Source organism: Oenanthe melanoleuca, chromosome 3 (genome assembly GCF_029582105.1).
Source record: "Oenanthe melanoleuca isolate GR-GAL-2019-014 chromosome 3, OMel1.0, whole genome shotgun sequence".
Taxonomy (NCBI): domain Eukaryota; kingdom Metazoa; phylum Chordata; class Aves; order Passeriformes; family Muscicapidae; genus Oenanthe; species Oenanthe melanoleuca.
In genome coordinates this window covers 57,017,129-57,040,210 of record NC_079336.1, presented here as the reverse complement: position 1 = coordinate 57,040,210, position 23,082 = coordinate 57,017,129, and the positions used below count along the sequence as shown (strand labels likewise).

The following is a 23,082-nucleotide window of genomic DNA, read 5'->3' as shown; positions in this document are numbered from 1 at the left end:
CTACATTAAGTGGTCCTTATGAGAAAGTAATCTCTGTTAACCAGCTGAGAATGATAAAATCAGTTATTTTCCCCATACCATACTGCAGCTTGTGTTCCTGTATCTGCAGATTGGATCACTGCACCTAATTCACCCATTTGAATTTGTTATACTTTATGCAGTTAAAGAACGGCATAGTGCCTAGCTTCAAATAAAGAGTGCCACTTTGAAACTGCTGATGTAAAGGTCACACGGGGGAAAATACTTTTTTTTTTAATTCCATTTATGTGATTTGTGAAATACAACCTCCATGTAAAGCTTACCTGCTGCACAACTGAAAAATTGTTTCTGGCCTTCCTTCTATTTCTGACTTGGTGTGAATCAGTTCCCAGATACAGCTGTTTTCTGTTCCTGTGCATGGAAGGAAATGTTACTTTTGCATACACACTCCACATAACCTTTGGCAATAGAAAGACCAGGGTAGAACTCCTCCACTCTCCCAAAGGCAGTGTTAACTCAGCCACATGTGGAGCTGCAGAAGATCTCACCCAAGGTGGAACCCAAAAGAAAGTCCCTTAAGATCTCTTGTTGCAGCAGCCTAGTACTGCCTTTGATAAATTCTCTCTTGGAGAATTGCTTTCCCCCATTCTTGCTGCTTCTCCAAGTCTTCCAGCCTTAACACACCTTCACCCAGGTGTGCTCTAAAGACCTTGTGACACTTTACTACACACAGAAGTGGATAGGACTATAAAGATCAGCTTGAAAATAAACCCACAGCCCTTTACTACCACAAATTACAGTAATTTTTCCCCTGTTTGAAAAAACATGAAGATCAGCACACACAGAGCACCAGCGTGTCACCAGGATGTCAACTATGGTAAACCACCTGCCTTTTATTGGGAATTTCTGTCATTCCTTCACATCATGCTGCATCTCCCTTAATGCACAGAAGTCAACATACCAAATGAAGAAAGTCTGTAAATAACCTCTACCCCCTCTACCTCTACCCCCTAAGTGCAGAGACAACAGTGGAGATAGATGGTATTTTCTCTACACCTGTTTGTTTCCAGAGGCTCAGAAAGACATCTGGAAGAAGCACTATTACAGAATCCCAGAAAAGCATTCAGTCCTAAAGTATTTACTGCAAGAGAGTTACCTGCTGTGTTCCCCAGTCGAACCTGAAGAGCAGATAGAGGAATCAGCCAACGAAATTTAAATGGATCCAAGTCACCATAATTATGTGCAGCACGAACATTTGTAGGCTGTAAAAAGAAAACATTGAATATTTCTAAGAAGTAGAAAAAGTGATGGTATTTTGTGCTACTTGTAAAAGACCTCCCTTTGAAGAAAAACTAAATGGATGAAACTTTCCTTCACTACCTTAAAATGAACTTATAAAAACAGCTGAAATGGTGATAGACACAACCTTTGGAATCATAATTGCTTCAACTTTTCAAAGCCATTTGATTTTAACTGATAAAAATAATACTTTGCCTATAAGTACTACCAGGGAAGAAGTTTCTTGTGAAAGAACATGCAGACTGTCAATTAGCAGAATTCATTAATCATGTAGCTGCTGCTGCTACTTTTAGAGCCCCTCCATCTGTTACAATGAGCACAATGCAGTATATCATCAAATTGGGAACACCCAATTTGCTACCTGACTTCCACATTTCAGGTCTGAAAGTGGGTGCAGAGAATGTTATGTCTATGATGCCCCTCTTCCTTCCAGAGTAGTCAAAGGTGTGTAAAACAAAGGTGTTTCACCTACACCCTGTGGTAAGGTGGATCATCATAAATGCTACCTGGAAGAATGGGTGATTTCTGCATAACAATGTTTTGTATTCCACTTGGTAAAAGTAACATGGGGCTCACACAGAAGATAATGCTGCTTATTAAATAAAAAAAATATTTATTGCTGCACAGATACTGAGCACTTGTTTTAGCAGGATAGCCAGAATTCCAGTCAGCAAGGGAAAGTAGGGTTTCACCTCAGTCACTCCCCTTTTAACACTATTATGGTCCATCTCACATTGCAGTAATATCCTGAATATCCACCATTTCCACTGTTACCAGACTTACCATCTTCTTTTTCAGTTTGTAGTTCTCCTTATACACCAGTATTACAGCCCTCTTAAAAACTGAAAAGAGAAAGAAAAAGGGAACTGTTAATTATAGGCAAAATATTGTAATATTCAGTGGAAATACTAGCTCGGAGATGCTGATTATTATAGTCATGGGAATGTAAAGGATGAGATAACCAAACACTGAAAAGCATTTTCCCGAGTTCTGAGACAACTGGGTTTTTCATGCTGCACTTTTATGCAATGGCAATGTTTTTCCCTCAGATTTTTTTCTGAACATTTAGGATAAAGCCATTCTGTACATTTATTCTGAAACTACCTGCAACCACCTATCTCCTGTAAGTCTTTACATAAACAAATACAGAAGATGTAGGTTAGATGTAAAAATTTCTTCCTGTAGACAGTGGACATTTTCAGGTGGAGTGAAGTGCCTATAGCAGGAGAGTGCTGTGAAGGACACAGTCTGTCCTTCCTGCAATTCAACTGTTCTTCTGTTTGAAGCATCCCCTCCCCTAACCATGCTTCCCAGGGAAGGAGTGCCCTGAGAAAGAGAAACTTGCCATCAACCTGGAGTTCTTCTGGAGGTGTTTATCCACTGAAATACTAATTTTTTTTTTTATTTTTTTTTTTTAAGAAATGGACTCTAGTTTGCATGCTCTCATTTCCACAACAAGTTTCAGGTTAAAATAATCTGGATGGGGATTTCAGTGCAGTAGCTGTAAAGCAGAAGTTAGTCTGAATTCACAAGAGTAGAATAAATAATGATTTTCCCACAGTCCTCCTTTGAAAGCTTAATTTAACAGATTGTTCTAAAGACTCTAATATTGCCTCTTGAAAATCACTGATTTCCATAGTTTAAATATAGGCAAGACAGCAGCTGACAGTGGCTCACAGAGCAAACAGTACCAGCAAGCAAATAAACAGAAACTTTTTCATGTTAGGAAAATACAGCTATGTATTTTTTCTCATGTATGTCCACCCTAGATATCACATTACTACAGGGAAGGGAGTTGGGGCTTTTATCCTGTGAGAAGATTTAATGTGGCAATCTTCAGATTTGAAAGGAAGACATTTACCAAACACTGTAAGTTCAAGGTCTTTCCTTGCTTTGCCCAGCGATGGGAAAGGATTCAGCCAGGTAACTGTAGAGTGCATCAGAAGTTCTCCCATTGAAAGCTCTGTCACCTGTATTAAATTATAACAGTAGATAACATAAAAAAACAATATAAATATATACATCAGTGCTGCATTTTAGTACACATCCATAACTTTAAGGACATCTGTTTCCTGTATCTACTCTATGTATAGAAAGAGATCTTCACTACAGCAGGAAAAGTGTGAGTAATCCCTTTTTTTAAAACAGGTTACAAATCTACAAAGTAATGGCCCCTAAAGTATGGAAGCTGGGTAGAAGTTCTTACTATTAATAACTTAGAAGAATACTAAGCTGATCTGATTATCTTACACATCCATACAGCCAGTTATGAACCACCTGAACTGCAGGTATCTTTAATTTCTACAGAGTAATTAGTATTAATGGCACTACCAATGGCAGAATTAATGGAGGTCTTGTACTCTGAGGCTCCTTTCTTCTGTGGGATACAAGATAATGCTGAAGAATATCACAGGCTGTCAAGTTTTGTTTCCCCATAAATGATGAGAAACCAGGTAGTCAACAGGGACAATTTGACTTTTACTAGCAGGAAATGAAACAACAGAGATGACATCTCTCATATCTGATATCCAACTTCACAGATTTGATCTGCTTAGTAATTGTTTGATGTAAATAGCTAAGTTGAGGCTTGCTGCCCCAGTTCTGGGATATGACTGCACACAGTCTGTATAACTAATGGGTTTTGCTCTGACAAATAGCCATGGATGCCTCAGCACTGGAAGTGTAGAGAATGAGAATAACAGACCTTAATGTGAAATCCCTTGAATTGCCATTTTCATTTATACGGGTGAAAAAATATCTTAAGAACTTAAGAACTCAATAGCATAAAATCTGAATGCCTTGGGGCATGGATAATCTCTGCAATGTGTTGACAAGAGGGGTTTTTTTCCTACTGAGAACTATATCTACTCCTGCTTGCAATTCCTGTCAGTCCAGAATGTGGCTCTGGCAGCTCTCTGGAAACTTTGCCATAACCTACTGACAGAAAGAAATATGAGAGGCAGATATAAAATAAGTCAAAATATTAAAGAATGGAGCAAGGCCAGTGCAAGTAAGTTCCCAAAATTACCTCAGGAAGAGATGAAGCCCCAACAGCAAACTGGATAATGCTTCAAGAGTCAATGCAACATGCTGTTTCTTCTCTTACCTCTTTCTCTGTTCCACTTTGATCTGCAACCAGTTGGTCAAATACAGTGCCATAATCTTCATATATCTTCTGCATCTCATTTATGTGACTTGCTACTTTTTCCATTGCCTTCAGTGCTTCTGTAAGGTTTAAAAATTTCATACACAGCTATGTAATTAAATTTTTATTTTCTAAATATGGTAATTTTAAATTGAATTCCCCTTGAGGCACGTAAAATGATGTTGCCTTCCCAAGGTCTGGTGAACTGAATTCTAGCTCTGTATCAGTACTTTCTCATACAACAGTAGAAGAAATACTTCCTGCTCAGAGTAAGTGAAAAATGCTCATGTGGTATCTTAAGTGGCTGAAAACACTGCAATAAGCATTCCAGTCATAAGCCCCCAAAGTTATCAATATTTATAGCAGTATGATACTACTGTGGTTAAATTTTGCATCTTGTAGATATACAGCCACTAGGATCTCTGGAATAATCTACACTCATCCCAGAATAATTTATCTAATGATCTTTAAAAGAAACAAACTGCATTTGTCTCATCCCAGAATGGACAAAGAAATGCAGGCTGTACAATTTCCTACTAGGCTGTACACATGAAATGCTGGTGGCCAGGTTTTGTTTAAATTATATTTTCCAAACAAGAATGTCACTAGATTCCATTAGATTTCTGTATTAATTCAGAACAGAATTGGACAGGGATCCTTTGTTTCATAAATTCTTAATGGCACACCATATTAGCAGTTTGGCACCTACCCTGACCTGCAAATTAAGTCCCCACCCCCAGCTTGTTTGGGGAAGGGAACAATCTTGGAAACTCCTCTTGAAGTCAGTAAGAGCCTCACGAGTTTTTATTGACATTGTATTTTGTTTGCATCCATTTTGTGAAAATGACAATTGATCCATAAAATACATCTCATCATTTTCATCCATCAGGTGCTGACAGACCTGAACTGGAATTTGCCAGGGTGAAGTCCCAGGCATGTCAGCCTAGAAAAGCAATCAACTCTAATGCATGTTAGATAAGTCTCTCCACATGGGAGGACTGCAAACATTTGACAAAGATCTTTCCTACACAAGCAAGAGTCATAGAAAGACCTCATAAAACAAATATTTCCTTCTGTGGTGCTCTTAAACTTTGACATATTTCAAGAACTAAGTGACAACCACAAGATGGAGCCTTGGTCAGTGTTTCTCAAGTGGGTTAAAAAAAAAAAAAAGCAACACTGTGACCTAACATGCTCCTGTGAGTGAGGAGGATAAAGATCCCAGTCCTACTTGCCATGGCAAATCCTGGACATCCCTACTTCTCAAAGGGACTTGGACATACCAAGTAGGACTTTCAGCTTAAGCAATGAAAAAAACACTACCTTTAAGGAGTGTGAGGGAATTATCTCTAAGTTTTTCTGTGCTATCTACCAGAAAGCCTACATGTATCTTCAGAAAGGACAGGAAATAAAACTTAACTCATATTCATTCCTGTAGAAGAAAAGAAGTTACCTGTCAAATGATAATGCTCCTCACTCTCATTGTCTGTCAGAGACACCAGCTCTTTTAAAAGCAGAGGATATTTCAGCACTCTCTGAACAGGCTTTATGAGATATGACTCCAGTGTAGAAGAATGTTGCTTTGTGGGATTTCGAGCATCCAGAAAGGTCTTAAAGGCACTATCTGTTTTGGCTATATGGAAAAAAAATTGGTCAGTTGAACACAAAAGTCATGGAAGTTACAATAATTGAAAAACATGGAATGGCAACTTGAACCCAGAACCAAAACTGTTGCCCTTTTCAATGGATGATTTAAAGAGTAGTATACACTATTAATTTCATAATAATTTCCTGCATCAAATAATATTCAAAAGGACTGAGAGAGCAATTTTATGAAGGTGAGATTATTTCTCTAATTTTTCCACTGCATTGCAGCAAATGTCAGAGGAAGTAATTCCTGATTTATTCTACCACTTGTTGCTGCTTTTCTGGAGTCTGGGCATGCAGACAGTATAAACTTATGGAAGGTGTTTCTACAGCTCTCCAGGTTGCTGCCTGGAGATTACAAAAGGAATCTTATTCTTCAGGTCTATAGCATACTTCAGCAGAACCTCTGATCTTATATCTTCCTGTTGAAAGACACCTGATTAGTCCTTGTTTTATACCAATATTTATTCCTTGATTTTATCCAATATTCTCTGCAAGTTGACAAGATTTGTTACAGTAGTTCACCGCAGTTTGAATTCATGCAAATGAATTACAGTAATGAAGACAATAAATTACCTCTCTCAAGAACTTTCTGAACTTTGATGTGGTTTGCACAGAAGCCACTGTACAGTTTGAAGTGGTCAGCATAATACAGAAAGGAGCCTCCAAGGGAAAAGAGCAATTTCTGAAATCAACACAATCAAAATATTAGTTCACTACTAGAATCCTAAATAAATATTCAGGCATAAAACAGGCAGACTCAATAGTGGATTATCTGCTATCTTTCTATATATGTATTATATATATGTAACATGAATATATTACTGGTAGTAATGATGATATTTTTGCATTTTGCTAAGTGTAGAGGTCAGCCTTTTTAGCTATAGCCCACAATTTTCTCCTTTCTTCCTGAGCAGGTATTTTGTTTTATATTTCAGGCAGCAGAGGAACAAAAATCAGCAGACATATAACTATGTTGTGCTGGGGAAAAAATGAGCCATAGGAAACAAGGCATAAAAGTGCCAAAGCCAGAAGGGACAGAGTAAAACAAATACAGGATTGCTTTCCAGCTGTTTTCCTTTTTTCAGGCAGGTGGTAATTACAGGACACCTCTGATGTTCTTGGATGAAGGGGAGGTTGGGAATATGTGGGAGGGATTGAATCACAAGAGAGAGATTTTTAGAAAAATGCCTCCCAAAGCAAATGTAAGAAAGAGGAGTAGTGAAAGGAGGAGGAAAGCAGCCCTCTCCCCCTTTTTACTCAATGTCTGCTCTACAAAATGCAGCAAGTGTTCAGGAGACCTGCCAGCAGTCACACTCAGTCCTGAGCCAGTGACTCCATCACCAATCTACTTTGTCCAGTCAGGGCAGGTACTGGGTGGTGCTACAGCCATTCACACTTCACAGGGCCACTTCTTGGACCTCACAACATGGGAAACTCGTGTGGCATTTAACAAGAAGAGCTCCCAGTCTGCTGGGACTTAGTTGGGCACAGCAGGGAGAAGCACAGGCAGGGCAGAATTCAGCAGTGACAATAAACTCTCGACAAAGAAGTTGTGCCTCACAAACACCGCCAGTCTATCGTGTTTGCCATGGGGAGGAAGATAAGACCATGGAAAGTAGCATTTATCTTTCATTGCTAAATAAAACTCTGTAATCCAAAGTAAAGCTTCAAATGTAAAAGCAACCCTACAAAACTTCTTAAAGTCAGATTTTCCCAAACAATTTCAGGCACACTAGAAAGTATGGAATGAAGAAATATTTACCCGGAACTGAGATGGTGTTTCCAATGTATTAAAATCTGAGGAAGAAGATATTCCATCTTCAAGGGTCTCCAAAAACACCTTCTGGAAATCCAGCATTTCTGGCAGGCTGCCAAACAAGGACTCCATCTGTGGAAAAAAACATCAGGCTATGAAGTACGGCACTCCATGGACCTAAAAGTGGTCTTTTGAAAACAGTGGACTAAGGAGATGTAACACACAAAGAGATTGCAAAGGCTGGTAATGTCTTTGTTAATACTTTTCAAACAGGTTTTATAAAAAAACATCCATGCAAAAAGTGAAGGTTTCTCAGCAGTAAACTCAGAAGAACAATTCCCTTTAAGAAGAGGAAGTGATGCATACACCAGAGAGAAAGGCACTGACTGGTGTCATTCCTATTGGCATCTTTGTCAATCTTTTTCTGTCACACTCTCAGCAACGAAAAACCCAAGTGCCAATGTCTTAACCCATAAAAGAATAACAAGGACCTTTTATCAGATATTCCCTCACCTCATCCTGAGTAAGGAAGGTTTCTTTTTGAAGGGGCTCCAAGTATAGCTCGAAGAGGCAGCTCAAGTCCTGCAAAAAAGAATATTTGTTCACTTTTTCTGTACCATGTGGGAACTGTTCTGGGAACGCTGGGATAGAGGTAAGTTTGGGGAATTAATTAAAGATACGATTATTTTTCAGTAACAAAATAGCCTGCATGTTGTTAGCACTGAAGTTACTGCTAAATAAGAGTCAAACTGATTACAGTGGAATGTTTCTGTTTCATCCTTAAGGCTTTATAACTTGATTACAACAAACTCTTAGCATGAGGAAGAATTGTTACAGATGATTACTTTCAAATGAGTGCATCCATATGAATGGCATCAAATATTTTAATAATGTATGTTAAACAAACTATACAGATAGCCTCTTGTTTAAACATCTGTAGTAATATTCAGAAGGACAAGTAGCATTTTAAAACCCTATAAGTTATTATATATATATATATTCAGTCATGTTGTCAGGTAGGTGTGATCAAGGGCTTTTTCAGTCACTTCTTCAGAAAATTAGTGCCATTTTTGAAGACTTACTACCCCACAGCAAAGCATGACAGCAGGGCTGGGGCCCACTACAGGGCTCTCTGACCCTGGGAAGAGACACACCAGAAATTCTGCATAAAAGGAACAATGAGCAGCTCCCTGAAAACGCCGTACCAAGTATTGCAACCTGCCAGGATTTTCCTGATGCAAAAATTACCACGTGTATCAGTGGCCTCCATGGTCATGCTTTGTTCAAGCAATTCCTCTAAAAGATACATCAGGTGGACAAATGAGGGTCCAGCATATGGCTGTATTAGTGCATTGGTGGATGAAGTGTTTTCCTTTACACAAACATTAGTGCAGCAAGTACTGACATCTGTAAATACATGTTTTGAGATCCAGAAAAAGAGATGATGCCTTCTTGCTGGAGGTCAATGAAATTGATGTTTTTCATGTTTCATATGGCATCCAGTGACATGATTTTACAGTTCATAAAAAGAAGAGAGATACATCAGACAAACTGCAGGCTTATCAGTCAGAAGGGAAATAACTTCCACATCATGCTACAACCCACTGGAGTTGTGCCTTTTAGTTTTCCTGCTTCAAAAATAATCATGCACTCTTTTTCCACATACTCATTTGTAGGAGACTGTTCTGTTCTTCTACCAGATTTATTTTCATCTTGAAAACTGGGGCAACATCCCCTGGAAAACCCTTTTTGTTTGCAGGTATCTTCTCCCCTGATGACCGCTCTCCTACACAACTACAAATTGACTACAACTAGTGCTACTACATCAAATCCTACAGCCTCAGCTACAGGAGCAAGTCTGCCAGAAACAACAGGAACAATTAGAAAAAGGAGACTTTGCAGGTTATGACCCTTGTGGAAGGTTGGTTGTATTAAGATAAGATCAAAATATGTTTAGACTGTCCTCCAGTCATGGTCAGCCTCAAAAACAATGAGCCATATTTGGTTTTTTTTACCTTGACATAAGATTTCTCGGTGTCCATAAGTTCTTGGATGACTTTCCTCAGTCTGTCTGCATCAGAAAGGTGGCGAGCCAGTGGTCGTGGAGGTGGGTCCTGGCTGTCCTTCTGTCCTTCCATGCTGCTTGCTTGGACTTCCTGGAAGTTTCGGCACAACGCACTGATCTGTTCTGCGCTCTGTTAAGTCAGAATAAACAGACAAGCAACAACGTTTTAGAATACAAGCTGTACTACAATTACTTCTAAATTCCTCCCATTTTGCTCCTGTTCCAGATTCAGGGGCCAAAGAGCATGCCACTGATTTTTATCAGTGTGTATCCAAGATGTGTATCTTGACAGCTTTGAACAGCTTTAATTTATAGAACCAGATCAGAGCAGTAAAAAGAATTTAAAATTGCTAGTGATTTTCCAGCACAGATTATTTTCAGTCTTCAGATACAAGCTCATGGAATGCAAAAGATTAGAGAGCATTTGGATATATCACATACTTTGATTCTTATGACACTAGCATCCCACTGTTTTCCGCCTTATTTTGCAGCACTGCATCAAAATTGAAAGAATTAGCACATAAATAATCTGTAAGCATCCAGAACATTTATTTTATATTTCATCTGCTACCTATATTGTGTTGTGTGTTTTGTTATTGCTTTCTTAACGAGACATGGAGTTGAAGGTTCAGATTCCAATATCTGGGGGTGCCAAAAGATGGTCAGATGTTTTCTCTCCAAGGATACAACTACACATCAGGATCTTTTGCTTTCAAAAAAGGCAAATGAAAAACTAAATACTTGAGATTCTTTAGAAAAATGATTAAAAACAATTTTAAAAAATCAGAAAATTTTCAAACAGGGCAGGAACTGGAGACAGAACAACAATAGTTAATCTTGTGATGCAAAGATGGAAGACAAGATATTTCTGACACTATTAAATAGTTATGTAATTTTCTCTTGGATGCCCACAACTAATATCCACGAGAAACTTTGCAGGCCATAATCTTCAATGCTTAATTTGAAATTATTCCACAGTTCTCTTTCTTGCATGGTGTTTCCCTGAAAGCTAAAACATCACTACCATTACCATTACCAGTTCTATGTTAACAGCATTTGGTATCCACATCTTTGTACTACATGAAACAATTCTTTAGTGTCATTCTCTGTCATTCAGAGACTTGCACAAACTGGACAGTTGCATAAGCTGTGCCATTTATCACCTTGTATTTAGCAAGTGCATTCAGATGAGGACTACATGAAGGCTGCCTTATTTCATGTGTAAGTCTTTTTTCAGTGATACCAGAATATAAGTGCATTTCAGAACTGTCTTAACTTGTACTTTATTTATCCCACAAGTCATCCTTTTCGGGTGTCCTGATTCACCTGTGTAGCTTGCTTCACCAACAATACTAGGCCATCAAATGAATAAATGCAAAGTCTTTTAGTCAAGTGTAGGCTAAATGGACTAGTAATATTTAATCTCAAAAATTCCTGTGATAAAACACCTATATGATGAAAATAAATGTTAAAATGTCAGATATTTGCCATGTAGTCCATATTACTCTCTAGTTTCCCAACTCTCAGTTTGAAAAATGCCACCACTCTTAAAAAATGAAGCTACTTTCCTCACTGATATGGGCAACCATCTTCATAGTCCAGTATAATCCAGTTTGCAGGACTATGAAATTTAGATACATTTAGCATTTTCAGCACTCATTAGGAACTAAAAATGCAATATTAATTGAATGGTGTTTGTTGGAATTATAGCTCCACACTGATGGAATAAATTTTAAAATTGTAGTCAGTCTGTGACACTGAAAGTAATTAGTGGCTTGCAAACAAATCATTGAGGAAGTGGTGTGTGTGTGTGTATGTGGGTTATTTTAAAGCAGCTTCTAAACAACTGAATGCCAAAGCACTTCAATTTTGTTTGCTTTGTTTCTGATGTCAGAAAGGTTTGTATTTATATCAAAATGCTTCAGATTTTACACTCTCTACAGCTCAAGATGCATATGGGCAGCTTGATTTACATCAGCCTGACAACTGATCAAGGACACTGGGATCAAGGATGCAAGGCAGCCTATTGAAAGCAAGTCACAAGCATCATCATCAGGCACAGTTTTACAAGGAAGAGTTAGAAGTCCTCTATTCCTCCTCAACCACCTTTGCATATAGAGTAGGCAGACATTGGGGAACATGCTATTTCTACATCCCCTTGAGTTTTGGGGTCAGCGCTGCATCTGTCACTGAGAATCACTGTATGGGAAAGCATATGGAAATAGATTATACTCCTCAACATAAATACTTTTTGATCACCTAAGCAATATAATTTTGCTGTCAGAAATTGTTCTGCATAGCTGGCCTAAGCCCAAGGCACGGGATTAACTCTCAGATACTGCCGACAAGCACTGATTTTTATAAACTTTAATATGTTCCTGGATATGTTTGCAAATTTAGCATTAAAAATATTGCCCTTGACCTCCTGGCTCACAGGATCTTGTCTTTTCCTTAAGTCTTGCTGCTCTGTGTCCTTCCCTTTACAAGAGGGAAGAGTCTTCCAGACCACACGATTTCCAGACCTCACTCTTTGTACCCACTGTGGTATTTACACTTTGCTCAAATCAAGCATGAAATGCTACTTGATCACAGGACAAAAGTGTTTCACATTCACTCATACACATTGCATGGACCACAGAAGATGAAGGAACCCATTTTACCAATGGAACCACTGGTTCTTGACAAGGAGCCTAGTATGAATAAGAACATAGCAACAAATAGATAGAGAAGCATACAACAATTCTTCCTCCATGTTTCTTCCCAAGACTCTCTTACCAGGTCAGCATCTCTACCCTTTTTCCTTAGTGTTTTGGATGCTACTTTCTGCTTCTGACACTAAACAATTTCCTGCTCTTTTAAACTGTTTGAAACAGATCCTTTCTAAAAAGTCTCTAGTGACAACCCCTAGGACCACCTCTTTTACATCTGGCATGTATGGGCAGGAGAGGCTCAGCCTCTGCCCTCTATTTGGGCAGCTCTATTTGTCCTGCAGCTGGGATTCCAAAGCCAGCTGGGCATTCTGGATGCCAAATCAAAACTTGGTAGTCCAGTGCCCTTAAGCCAAAAAGATTCAAAAAATCCCTCTTGATCCTACACACATTCACTGCTATCTTGAATTAAGGAGGGAATTAACCCTGAATTTGCTCTGATCTTGACATTGCAATGGTTAATACAGGGAGCTGTGATTCTCAGATAAAACTGATAAATTCCTCAAGCACACAGCTGATTTTATTTGTGCAGGACCAAGCATGTTTGTACTTAATAAATGGTAAAAAAAAATTGTTCATGTTTATAGTGTGCGGCTTATCAGAAAAAAAATTTAAATCAGTAAAAAAGATAAGTCTAGATAACTGACTACAGACCAGGCTGAAAGGTAGCTGGGAACAGATAAAAGCTGAGGAGAAACTACAATGGAAGCAGCAAACTTCCTCCAAAATCCATTACTTGAGCTTCTGTGTACCACTTTCAGCAACATGAACAGGGGACTACAAGCAGCTTCAGCTTACCTTTGGCACTGAACAGCAGACAGATAAGGCTAAATATCAAAAAATTTAGATTAACAGTGCTAGAGGTGGGAAAGAAAAATGGAGTTTATGCAGGAGGAAAAAACCCCATATATATTTCAGGGAGAAGAAAGCTAAGGAGCACTGTGCTGGTTTATTGACCATATTCAAGATTTTCCAACAAAGCTGTATAAACTGTTGTACAGATCTACCAGTCAGGGGAAGCAACCTCCTGCCCAATACTCTCTTGGCCTCTTAGAAAACAGAAGGATGTGTAGAAGCAGCCTGGAGAAACATTTCTTTCATCCCCACATGTTTGAGACTCAGACTTAAGGTTCCACATCCTTCTGCAAGGAGCAACCTCTGTGAATGTGGACTGCTCAAAGTAACCTTTGAAGGGAAAGTTCCAGCCCACAGAGATGTCACCTTGACCCATGGCAACCAATAACCACAGTGACGCTCAGTTTGTCAGATGGAGATGCAGCACATTCTATTCTCAATAATAGTTGTGATAAGAAATATTACAGATTATTCCCCTAAAATGAGCAAAAAGATGCTCTTAAAAGGATGTCTTACAGATTTTCTTTCCTCCTTGCAGACAAGCATATCATCATTTGAGGCTGTGCTATCCCCACCAGAGTAACAAAACCCCATAAAATTAATCAGTGAGGGAGCAGAAGACATTAATCAGCAGTGGTTAAGAACTAGCACAATGATTTCATGGCTATCCTGTGACTTTCTACTGAATTATACTGATTGAGCATAAATGCTGCACAAGGTCAATTAGTGCTACAGGGTCTCTGCATGCTGCTGTTTACTTTACCCTCATTTATATATACCATGTACTTTGCCAGTCTGCCAGGGCTTGTTTGAAACAGTGATGGAAAAGAATATTTTTTAGTAGACTTGGAAAACTCTACACAACTTAAGAAAGACTCCTTGGTGAAGTGAAAGCCATGCATGTCCTTTGAAGAGGGTTCAGGATTCAGTATCCTTGTGCAGGACACAGACCACATCTGTGGGCTGGATCACCAATCCTTTGAACTCCCTACCCTAAGAGGAAACATGCTCAGAAACATCCTGCAGAAACAGATTAGACTTGTGCCCTGCAGAAATGAACAGCTAACACGTCAGCTCTGTCTGATGGATGTATTTCCAGGAAGACTGAATGCACGAGTCAGCAGAGGAAATACAATTACATGGAATTTTGAGCGATGAACAACCAGCCTGAGACACCTTTACATCCCTTGCTCTGTGTGAAAGAAAAGCTCTTGGAGATGTCCATCCCTTGTACTGTGTGTTAGAAGGTTTTCTCTCCAGAGCTCCTGACAGTTGCCATTTCTTTGTGGGTGCATCACTCTATGGGCGTCTCTGGCATCTCCTCAGACTGGGAAGCACTTTGTAACCAAGCAACAAAAAAGGCTAGAAAGTTGCAGCTTTAGCTTCCATAAAGAGGCAGAATAAAGTTACTTCCCGTCAGACACCAATACAGCACCTCACTCCTCTAATTTGTTCATTAAAACTGAAAAATGCCAGCAGAGCTTTACTGAAAAACACTTTGTGGCATTTTCACATGTCTGGGCAAAAGTGCTGCTCAGCTTTGGGCAACAGAAGCTAAACCAAAGCAGTAGCTTCAGTCATTGTTTATCTTCTGCTCTTTCTCCTTCTTTTCCCAACTTCAAGGCCACTCAATATAAACTTGTTCCTGACTGACATTAAAATTCTAGGGGTCTGCTTTGTTTCACTCTGTCTCTTGTGTGTCTTTTAATGAAAATATTTAAAACTTTGCAAAAAGAAGGACTTTTTGTTCAGTGTCCACCCAGATCCTTCACAGCAATAAGCAAAGCATAGTTAGAGTCATGTTTTAAGGAGGGAGAAGCAAATCCTCTGCACCACAGGGTGAGAGGTGATGAGAGGATGAGTTGCCCTTCTAGACACTACCAGGTTATAGAAAAGGCAAGGAATTAACAAGGGACTTTTGTCTTCAAGTTAGAATTTCCCAATCTCAGGGAGATTTACATTAGCAAATCAGCCTGTTAACAGAATTAGATGTCACCAACCTCATTTAGAAATACCACAAATACTATAAGAAGAGGGAGGGGCTGCTGACCCAGTAATTCCTTCCAGAGAGCACAGGGTAAGGCCTGAAAGAAGGCTGAAAATACAGCTGTGTGAAACAATCAAGATGCAAAGATCAGGTGGGTACCTGATGTGGTGCCTGAGCTATTGATATTTGCAGGGTGGCAAATCTTCCCTCTCACCTGCCACACAGAGAGATGCCCATCTTTCTCTCAGTACAGAAGAACCACCAGTGGTGACTGAGGTACTTGACTGAAACTCTTGTTTATGAACCAAGTTATGCAGCAGGGACCAGGGCCCAAGAGCCTGCCTTGGCCAGGTCCCCAGGACAAGCAGCAACCACTGAGTTCAGAGATGCCGGGCTCAGTTTCTCTAGAATCAGCCTCCAAAGTCATCTGACCCAACTCATACCAAAGTCAAAGCAAAGCAGAAGCTATTTCCATTGCAGGACACTAAATCCTGACTATACAAAATGTAAAGACAAGAGCATCAGGAAAACAAAAAGAGGACCCCTGACAGCCCAGGTCATAAAAAGGATAGTCTTATGAGGCAACATCAAAGCATGCAATAAACATTTTCCCAAACCCTGATTTTGTAAAATACTGCCAGTTCTTCCTACCCCAGGTCCTTATCCTGATGTTGTCAATTTTAAGGCAGGAGGCTCACGCTATTTTTCTGCCACCTGTGTAACACGTATATATACACCCTTCTTATATTTCACCAGCTTTACCTTGATTATAGATCATATTTTTCCCTCCCTATTTCCACAATACTAACTTAATTTTGAAAAAACAGAGAAACAGTTAAAATATCCATGCTGCAGTTATTTCCAAATTTTCATGAGGAATATTTTTAAAACCTTCCCACTTCTTGTCAAAATATGGAACTTACTTAGCCCTTTCTCTGTGAGAAGCAAGAAATAACAATTTGCTTGAGCCCAGCAGCAAACAGTGCAGGCAACCCACCATTCCCTCCCCCAAACTTCAGAGACCCCAAACCTTTTCCCATGCAGAGAACTGGCACAAACTCAGCCACCAACTACACCCCGTGAGAATCCATGATTGGATTCCTAATGCTGGGACAGTGATTGTGCATCAGGCACAGGCAGCTGGGATGCTCCTGCAGCCCAGTGAAGCAGCCCCCGGCTGGAGCCCCGCCGCTGCAGAACTCACCACGGAGAGCATCCTGTGCAGGGAGCCGTACGCTGCTGCTGCCTGCTGCTGGGTCTTGCGAGCCAGCGCCAAACTCCTAGCTCTGCTTTTACTCCTCCTGAAGGCGGGCATTGCAGCTCACGAACACAAACTTTGCCAAAGGAAAAAGGCAAGGAAGGAAGGAAGGAAGCCACGGGTGTTGTGATCCCCCACAAACAATCCTTCCCTCTGAGCTCAGCTGCACAAGTTTCTCGTCTGTGCCGATTACCCGGAATCGGAGCCGCTGACAGCATCCCAGTGCAAGGAGGCTAAGCAGCGTGTGAGAGCACAGACAGACCTGCCATGCCTCCCTTCATTGCTACAAATAAAGGAAAACAATGCTAGATGAGAAGATTTTTTTGTAAATAGCTTGGTGTGGTGAGTGCAGGACAAAGTTCAGCTGTGACAAGGGAAGACGGGTTTGATCTCCCCAGAAATATACCTGCCTCCCTGCCTGTGAAATTTACTGCATAAACAAAACATCAGGTGCTTTGAGAAAGTTAGCCAAATACCTAAAAATATCTAGAGGGTGCTGACTGCCCTGAAGGTCACCATGATTTATCAATAGCACTGATGCTCTGTCAAGGGTATATGCTGCTAAATGTTGTGGCATACAAATGCTCTTACAATGATAAAGTGAAAAACAAATAGGCAGCTCTCTGGATGATTTCTTCATATAATTATGTTTGTCTTTTGCTTGAACTTTTTAGCCATAATTACATCAATAAAAAGAAATTTAAAATGAGCTCAGTAATAAATTCAGGCTTGAAAGTAAAAGTTCTGATTTTGACATATTTACACAAAACCAATTGGGTCTACAGATAGATTACCCTAAGAACAATGCAGCTTTAAATAAAACATTTTAGGACATGACAACACTGAACTGAAGAGATAAAAGACTGACAAGAAATTCATTAATAAAAGGAGAACTACACCAGTGGCATAATAAAACACAGCAACTCCCATGCTGCCCCTACCACAGCACTCCTAAAGTGCAATGAAGTTGAGCTGTAAGGCTTCATTCAGTGCTGCCCTTGCAGCACCTATTGCTCCCTAGCAAACCCTTCTCTTGAACCCAAATGACACACCAACCCCAGATATCTGTATCCTTGGGTATGAGTGCACTGATTCTAAGGTTTCAAGGATGTTCACCTTCATACAAGCAAGGGAATAACACAGCTTTCTCGTTTAATTACTGCAATTAAACTTACATCCATCTCTTTCCAAATCATTAGCACAACTTGACAGCTCAGCATTTGCCAAACTGTACAGCTCAGTCACTGAGAGGCTGCCTATCAGAGGAAAAATGATGCTGGAGCCCTGAAACAACATGCTGCTGATAAGACATGCAGAACACATCACAGCAGCAGGAACCTCTTGCTGTGCCCCTTCTTTCTCTTGGAGACATATCAGGTTCACTGGGGGAAAAGACCGTAAACAGAAAATTGAGGAAATGGTCTTGAAGGAGCAAGAAAGGTTTTTCCTGCTGCCTAACACTTCATTTTTCAGTGGATGTACAAAGTCATAGATTACTGTGCAGCATGTACAAGTCTACTGATCTTATCCACCATTAATGGTTGCCTCTGCAATAGTCCACAGATCCTAGGGATCTGAAGGCAAGAAATAAAAATAAGTAGTTTGTGGAAATTAGAAGTTTACAGTGCTGCATATGGCATTTTAAAAATAACACAGGTCAGGTCACCAGATCATGTGTACTAAGAGTATAACTATACTTTCTGGAGAGCTACTGTTTCTTTATTTCCTATCTGCATTAGTCCTGGCACTTTCAAGCTCTGTTTTTCTAATAGATATATGCAGAAACACAGCTCATCCACTGGGACTGAGCAAAAAAAAAAAAAAAAGTTGCTAAATTTCAGGTCCAAGCAATATCGTCAATCTTGATGAAAAACAATGACAGGCCTTTTTAATTCCATATTAGGAAGTTATTCTTCTCCAGATTTGCTAATTAAGTCTGCATTATTAGCTAGCCATATGCCAGCTAAAAGATGTTACCAATTAACAGCTTTTTTTTTAATGTGTATTCATTAGGAAAAAGACAATTATGTTTCAGTAATCTTTCCATCTCCTATTGAGGGACTTGGACAAATCAAAAAGGGGAACAACACAAACTAAATCAAAGCAAATGAATGAATGCTTTTCATTTAGCCTTCCTTTTTTTTCTAGAAGCACACAAGCAGCACTCAAGTACTTTTCAAAAACAAGTGAAATAATCCATCACTGTGAAATATTTTTAAGATCACTGGAAAAATTACATAGCCTTGTTGTTTGTTCCTGTGTACTTTGAATAACGCACATTCCCTTTAACGACATCTGGTTTTCATCTTTCCATGTCAGTGGCACCAGCCTTGATAGTTACCATAACAGTGACATCCTCCATAATACAGGCTTCCCTCTATTGTCCTGATACGTGTAGGTGTGCTTATCTGCACCCAGTTCATTTCCCATCCTGCTTTTGCCCTTAATGCATGGAGGTAAAAGGCTAATTTTGCTCCCTCAGTGTACACTTTGAATGAAAGGAAACAGTGGCTTGCCTGCAGGACAGTCCTGAGCATTTGTGGGCTATGGTAACATCAGTCTGGACCACTGGTGGCACAGAAGCATAATTCATATACACAGCATGCCTATGCAGACATACAGACACACACATATCTACATATTATATATATAAATATACATGTACTTACGTACCCTGCACTATCAGGAGCTCTGCAGTGTTAGTGGTTTCAAAGCATTATAAGCTCAGGATTAATACAGCGTGTCTCCAGACCTCTACACTGATCTAGAGGGAGTCTGTGTTTTACTTTTTATAACTGTGGGTGGATAATTTTTCTGCATATTTTCCTGTCATGCTTATTATACTAATAACATGGTTTTTAAATGCCGTCAAAATGTATTTTTAAAGCATAATTGACCATAGTGAAGACACTTGCTTTAATTCCAGCGACAAAAAATCAGTTAGCATTCCAAATGGTTAAAATGAATTCTTGTTTTATGTCTAATTTCAAGCATCTTAAATATTGTTTGCAACATTCTCACTCAAAGTGTTTTGTGCTGAATGCAAAAACTTTTCTCAAGTATTGAATTAGAAACTATAGCAACCACTGAGACATTATCTTTGCAGTTGCATTCATATTTCACAATGTAGTTCTGCAGTGTGCCACCTTTGGAGGGAGAGAAGGCAACATGTATCTGTTCTTGTTAATAGCCAGCATTTTGCATTCCAAATGTTAAAAGATGCAGTAACTCCCCTGTAAAGACAAATACAGATTCTCTGAACTCGACATCAACCTCTCCCCTGGTTTTGGCAAGGCTTTGTTTAGGCACTACAGCAGAATTCCGCTGTCTCAGAAGGAAATCACCATGTGAGAGGATGTCTATGTCTGCTCACAATATGTTAACAAGAGACAACAGGTAACAAAACATTAAAATCTGGTGGAACCTCTATGTGCATCTGACTCAACTGACCTCTTTTTTTTTTTTCCCCTTTTTTTTTTAGTTCTCCTGTGTCTTCCATTCTTTCGTGTACCTTTTTGTTATCTTTTATTTTGCAGAATTTGCTCCAGGTAGCAGACATTTTTCCATTTTGGAATTTCAGGTCTACCTTTGTCATTACATGTTCCTGACAGAGCAAAATAGGAATCAAAGCCTCATTGAAGTTATGATAGTATCCAGGATGCAGTACTTATCTGAAATCCTGTACTGAAACTTTGTGCAGCTTTAAAGTGACTGTTTGATATGGGTGACTTCTGGGCACAACACATACCTTGGCAAGCACTAAAATTGGGTTTAGATGCTTTTGTACTGCAAGGAAAAACCACATATGTTACTGTCAGCACTGTAACTGACCAGTATCTCGATTTTTAAAAAAACAAACAAACCACCAAATATTCTGCAGCTGGCAGAGAGGTTACCCAGTTCCCTGTCTGTCAGCAGTGTGATTAGGTATCTCTGCTGTCACATCCTGCGCTGCAGGTGACCGGGATGCTCTGGAGGTGCAGGCTGGTGGGCTCCAGGCAGCTTCCTGCCCTTCAGCAGTGAAGGCACGGCTGTCCCCAGACACTGCTAACCATATCCTGCTGCAATGATTCAGGGCTGCTGTCATATGCTTCCCTTTTCATCTGCAGGTAAGCCTTATGGATTTTTCCCACATGACTACAAAGAAAAGCTGTGTTGTAAGTCATCTCCCACTGGCTTCCTTCATTTGCAAGCATCAACACAACACAGTTTCTTTTCCTGATCAAAACCATCTGCATGTTTTACACCAAAAGCTGTCTCAGTACTTTTGAGAGGACGTTTCCTTCAGTTGGAGGAAAGACAACAAATACCCCCTCCCACTAAGCCCCAGGGCCTCACTGTAACACAAAACAAAGCACCACAAGGTCACACCTCTGCAGGCAAGAACTGCACATACTGTGCTGACCCTCTGGTCTCCTTTCCTACCATTCTTGTGCTTCCCTACCATTAACTGTGCAAGCAGGTCTCCATCCACAGCCTGACCTGGTCACAGGTTCACATTAGGTACAGCACTTTCCGTGCTTTAAGGCTTTTGTTTTTGCAGCTCCTTCGCTGTGTTTGCCAAGTCTCACAGCTCTTACATTTGAATTTTGGGCCATCCTTAGGGGATGCAGAACTGCAGGATCAACACAACAAAGTGAAATCCAGGACTGGGCAGTAGCACTTCCTGGTAGGATTACAGCAAGCCTCTGTAACCTGTAGTCTATCTGTAGTTCTGGTGCCTTCTGTGAGCAATAGATTAACACACTGAAACCTAGATTAATTAACAAAATTCTTATAAACTTCTAAAGGGCTACAGTTTCACTGATAACCTTCTCAAAAGGCACAAGAAGACATCAGGTGTCCAGCAGTGGCTCCACACTGCTGGAGCCACCAGCTCTGGTAGGGTCACCATAGGCTGGGCTGTCTGCAAGGGAAGCACAATAATTAGCAGAACTCCCCACAGGCTTGTCATGCTTTCAGTGCAGAACAGTCCCCTCCAGGCACAAATGAATCAAGGAAACCACTGCTGAGAAACATGCTATTTTCCCATGATAGCTCTGAGATTCCCTAAATGCATGTCACATCTGGAAGAAAATGACACTTGGATTCCAGAGGCTATACATGATTTTGAGAGTACCATGTTGTTAATCCCCCTCCCCCTCCTACAAAGTAAAAAAAAAAAAAAGTTAATTGCAGACTACTCCCCAAGCTTTTGGATGTCATCAACTGCTAAAGAGAAGTTTTCATGATTAAAATAAAGGAAAAATCCTTAATGTCCTCTGGATGCTGAGTAAACCTTCAGGCAGGCAGCTCCCCTGCAATTAATGACATGCTGTGCAAGTGGGAACTGCCCAGGCAATGCAAAACAGAGCTAATGAGAAACCATCACTACATTCTGCTGGAATTGCCTCCATGCAAGGAGTGGGTATGGGGCTTCTGGTCATTTCTGCTTGTTTTTCTTTCAATGGAGATCAACAATGGTGTGTACTAGGTTAGTACTAACATTCCCTTTCCAAGATTTTTGATTTTTTACAGTCTGCTTAACAAAATTATTTCACATACACTGCTTCATACACGCAGACTTGGTGACCACTACTCATCTCTGAGAGTGATGAGTGTCATCACCAGATCAAAATAAATAAGCGAACCACCATAAATATATTATATATAGTATATATGATCCATAAAATAAATAGGATTACATTTACTGACAGCTGCAGCAGAAGGCAGTTGGGTGTGTTTTGAATAACAATGCCCTGAACTACTCCAAAGCACATCTGAAACAGATAAAACCTACAATCCTTTCTAGGTGATAAATCATAGGAATACATCATTCCTAGCATCCACTTGCATTATTCTGGAAGATAAAATGCCATTCAAATCTTTCACAAACATTGAACAATTGCATGGATTTTCTGTTGGGATTGGACTGAAAGTACAAGTAATGATTACTAACTACTTTCCATTCCTACCATTCCAGGGCAACTGCCACAGTTGCCCCCTTCCTCTCCCCAAAAATCAAGCCATGCTTTTTTTCTTTAACAACTGGGCAGACCAGCAATGAGATACATTTTCTCTCATTCAGGATTGAACCTAGACTTCAATGTATATTGTACCTAGGGATTTCTACCCTTAAATTATTCTTCATCAGAAGTTGATGGTTGTGGTCGTACTACTAATGGAGGGGTCTTGAAATCAGCTTTAGAGATTTTGAAGATGAAATGCTAATTTCTTCAACTTATGAAAGCCACCCCTCCAGAGGTGGCTATGTTGTATATACAAGAGGCCAAAATCACAAAAGGCAGCAAACTCTTTACAATACTCACTGATTTTTCATTACAGAAATAGCTGTGTGAAATCAGCTAATAGATAAGAGAGTGATTTCCTTTTTGAAATCC

At 39.8% G+C, this 23,082-nt stretch overlaps 1 protein-coding gene across 5 annotated transcripts in view; it reads right to left on the bottom strand.

Moving 5' to 3' along the window:
• Positions 1-23,082, bottom strand: part of TIAM2 (TIAM Rac1 associated GEF 2) — a 164,671-nt gene that overhangs the window by 2,527 nt on the left and 139,062 nt on the right. For 4 of the 5 annotated variants that reach the window (XM_056487234.1, XM_056487235.1, XM_056487237.1 and 1 more), the window contains 10 exons: positions 9,845-10,024; positions 8,343-8,411; positions 7,836-7,961; positions 6,647-6,755; positions 5,877-6,056; positions 4,385-4,503; positions 3,140-3,248; positions 2,062-2,120; positions 1,136-1,241; positions 303-390 (listed from right to left, as the gene is read on the bottom strand). In XM_056487234.1, coding sequence (XP_056343209.1) covers positions 303-390; positions 1,136-1,241; positions 2,062-2,120; positions 3,140-3,248; positions 4,385-4,503; positions 5,877-6,056; positions 6,647-6,755; positions 7,836-7,961; positions 8,343-8,411; positions 9,845-10,024 — 1,145 coding nt within the window. Of the gene's footprint in view, positions 1-302; positions 391-1,135; positions 1,242-2,061; positions 2,121-3,139; positions 3,249-4,384; positions 4,504-5,876; positions 6,057-6,646; positions 6,756-7,835; positions 7,962-8,342; positions 8,412-9,844; positions 10,025-16,648; positions 17,073-23,082 lie in introns of those variants that run through there. The other variant, XM_056487236.1, reaches the window with a different exon arrangement.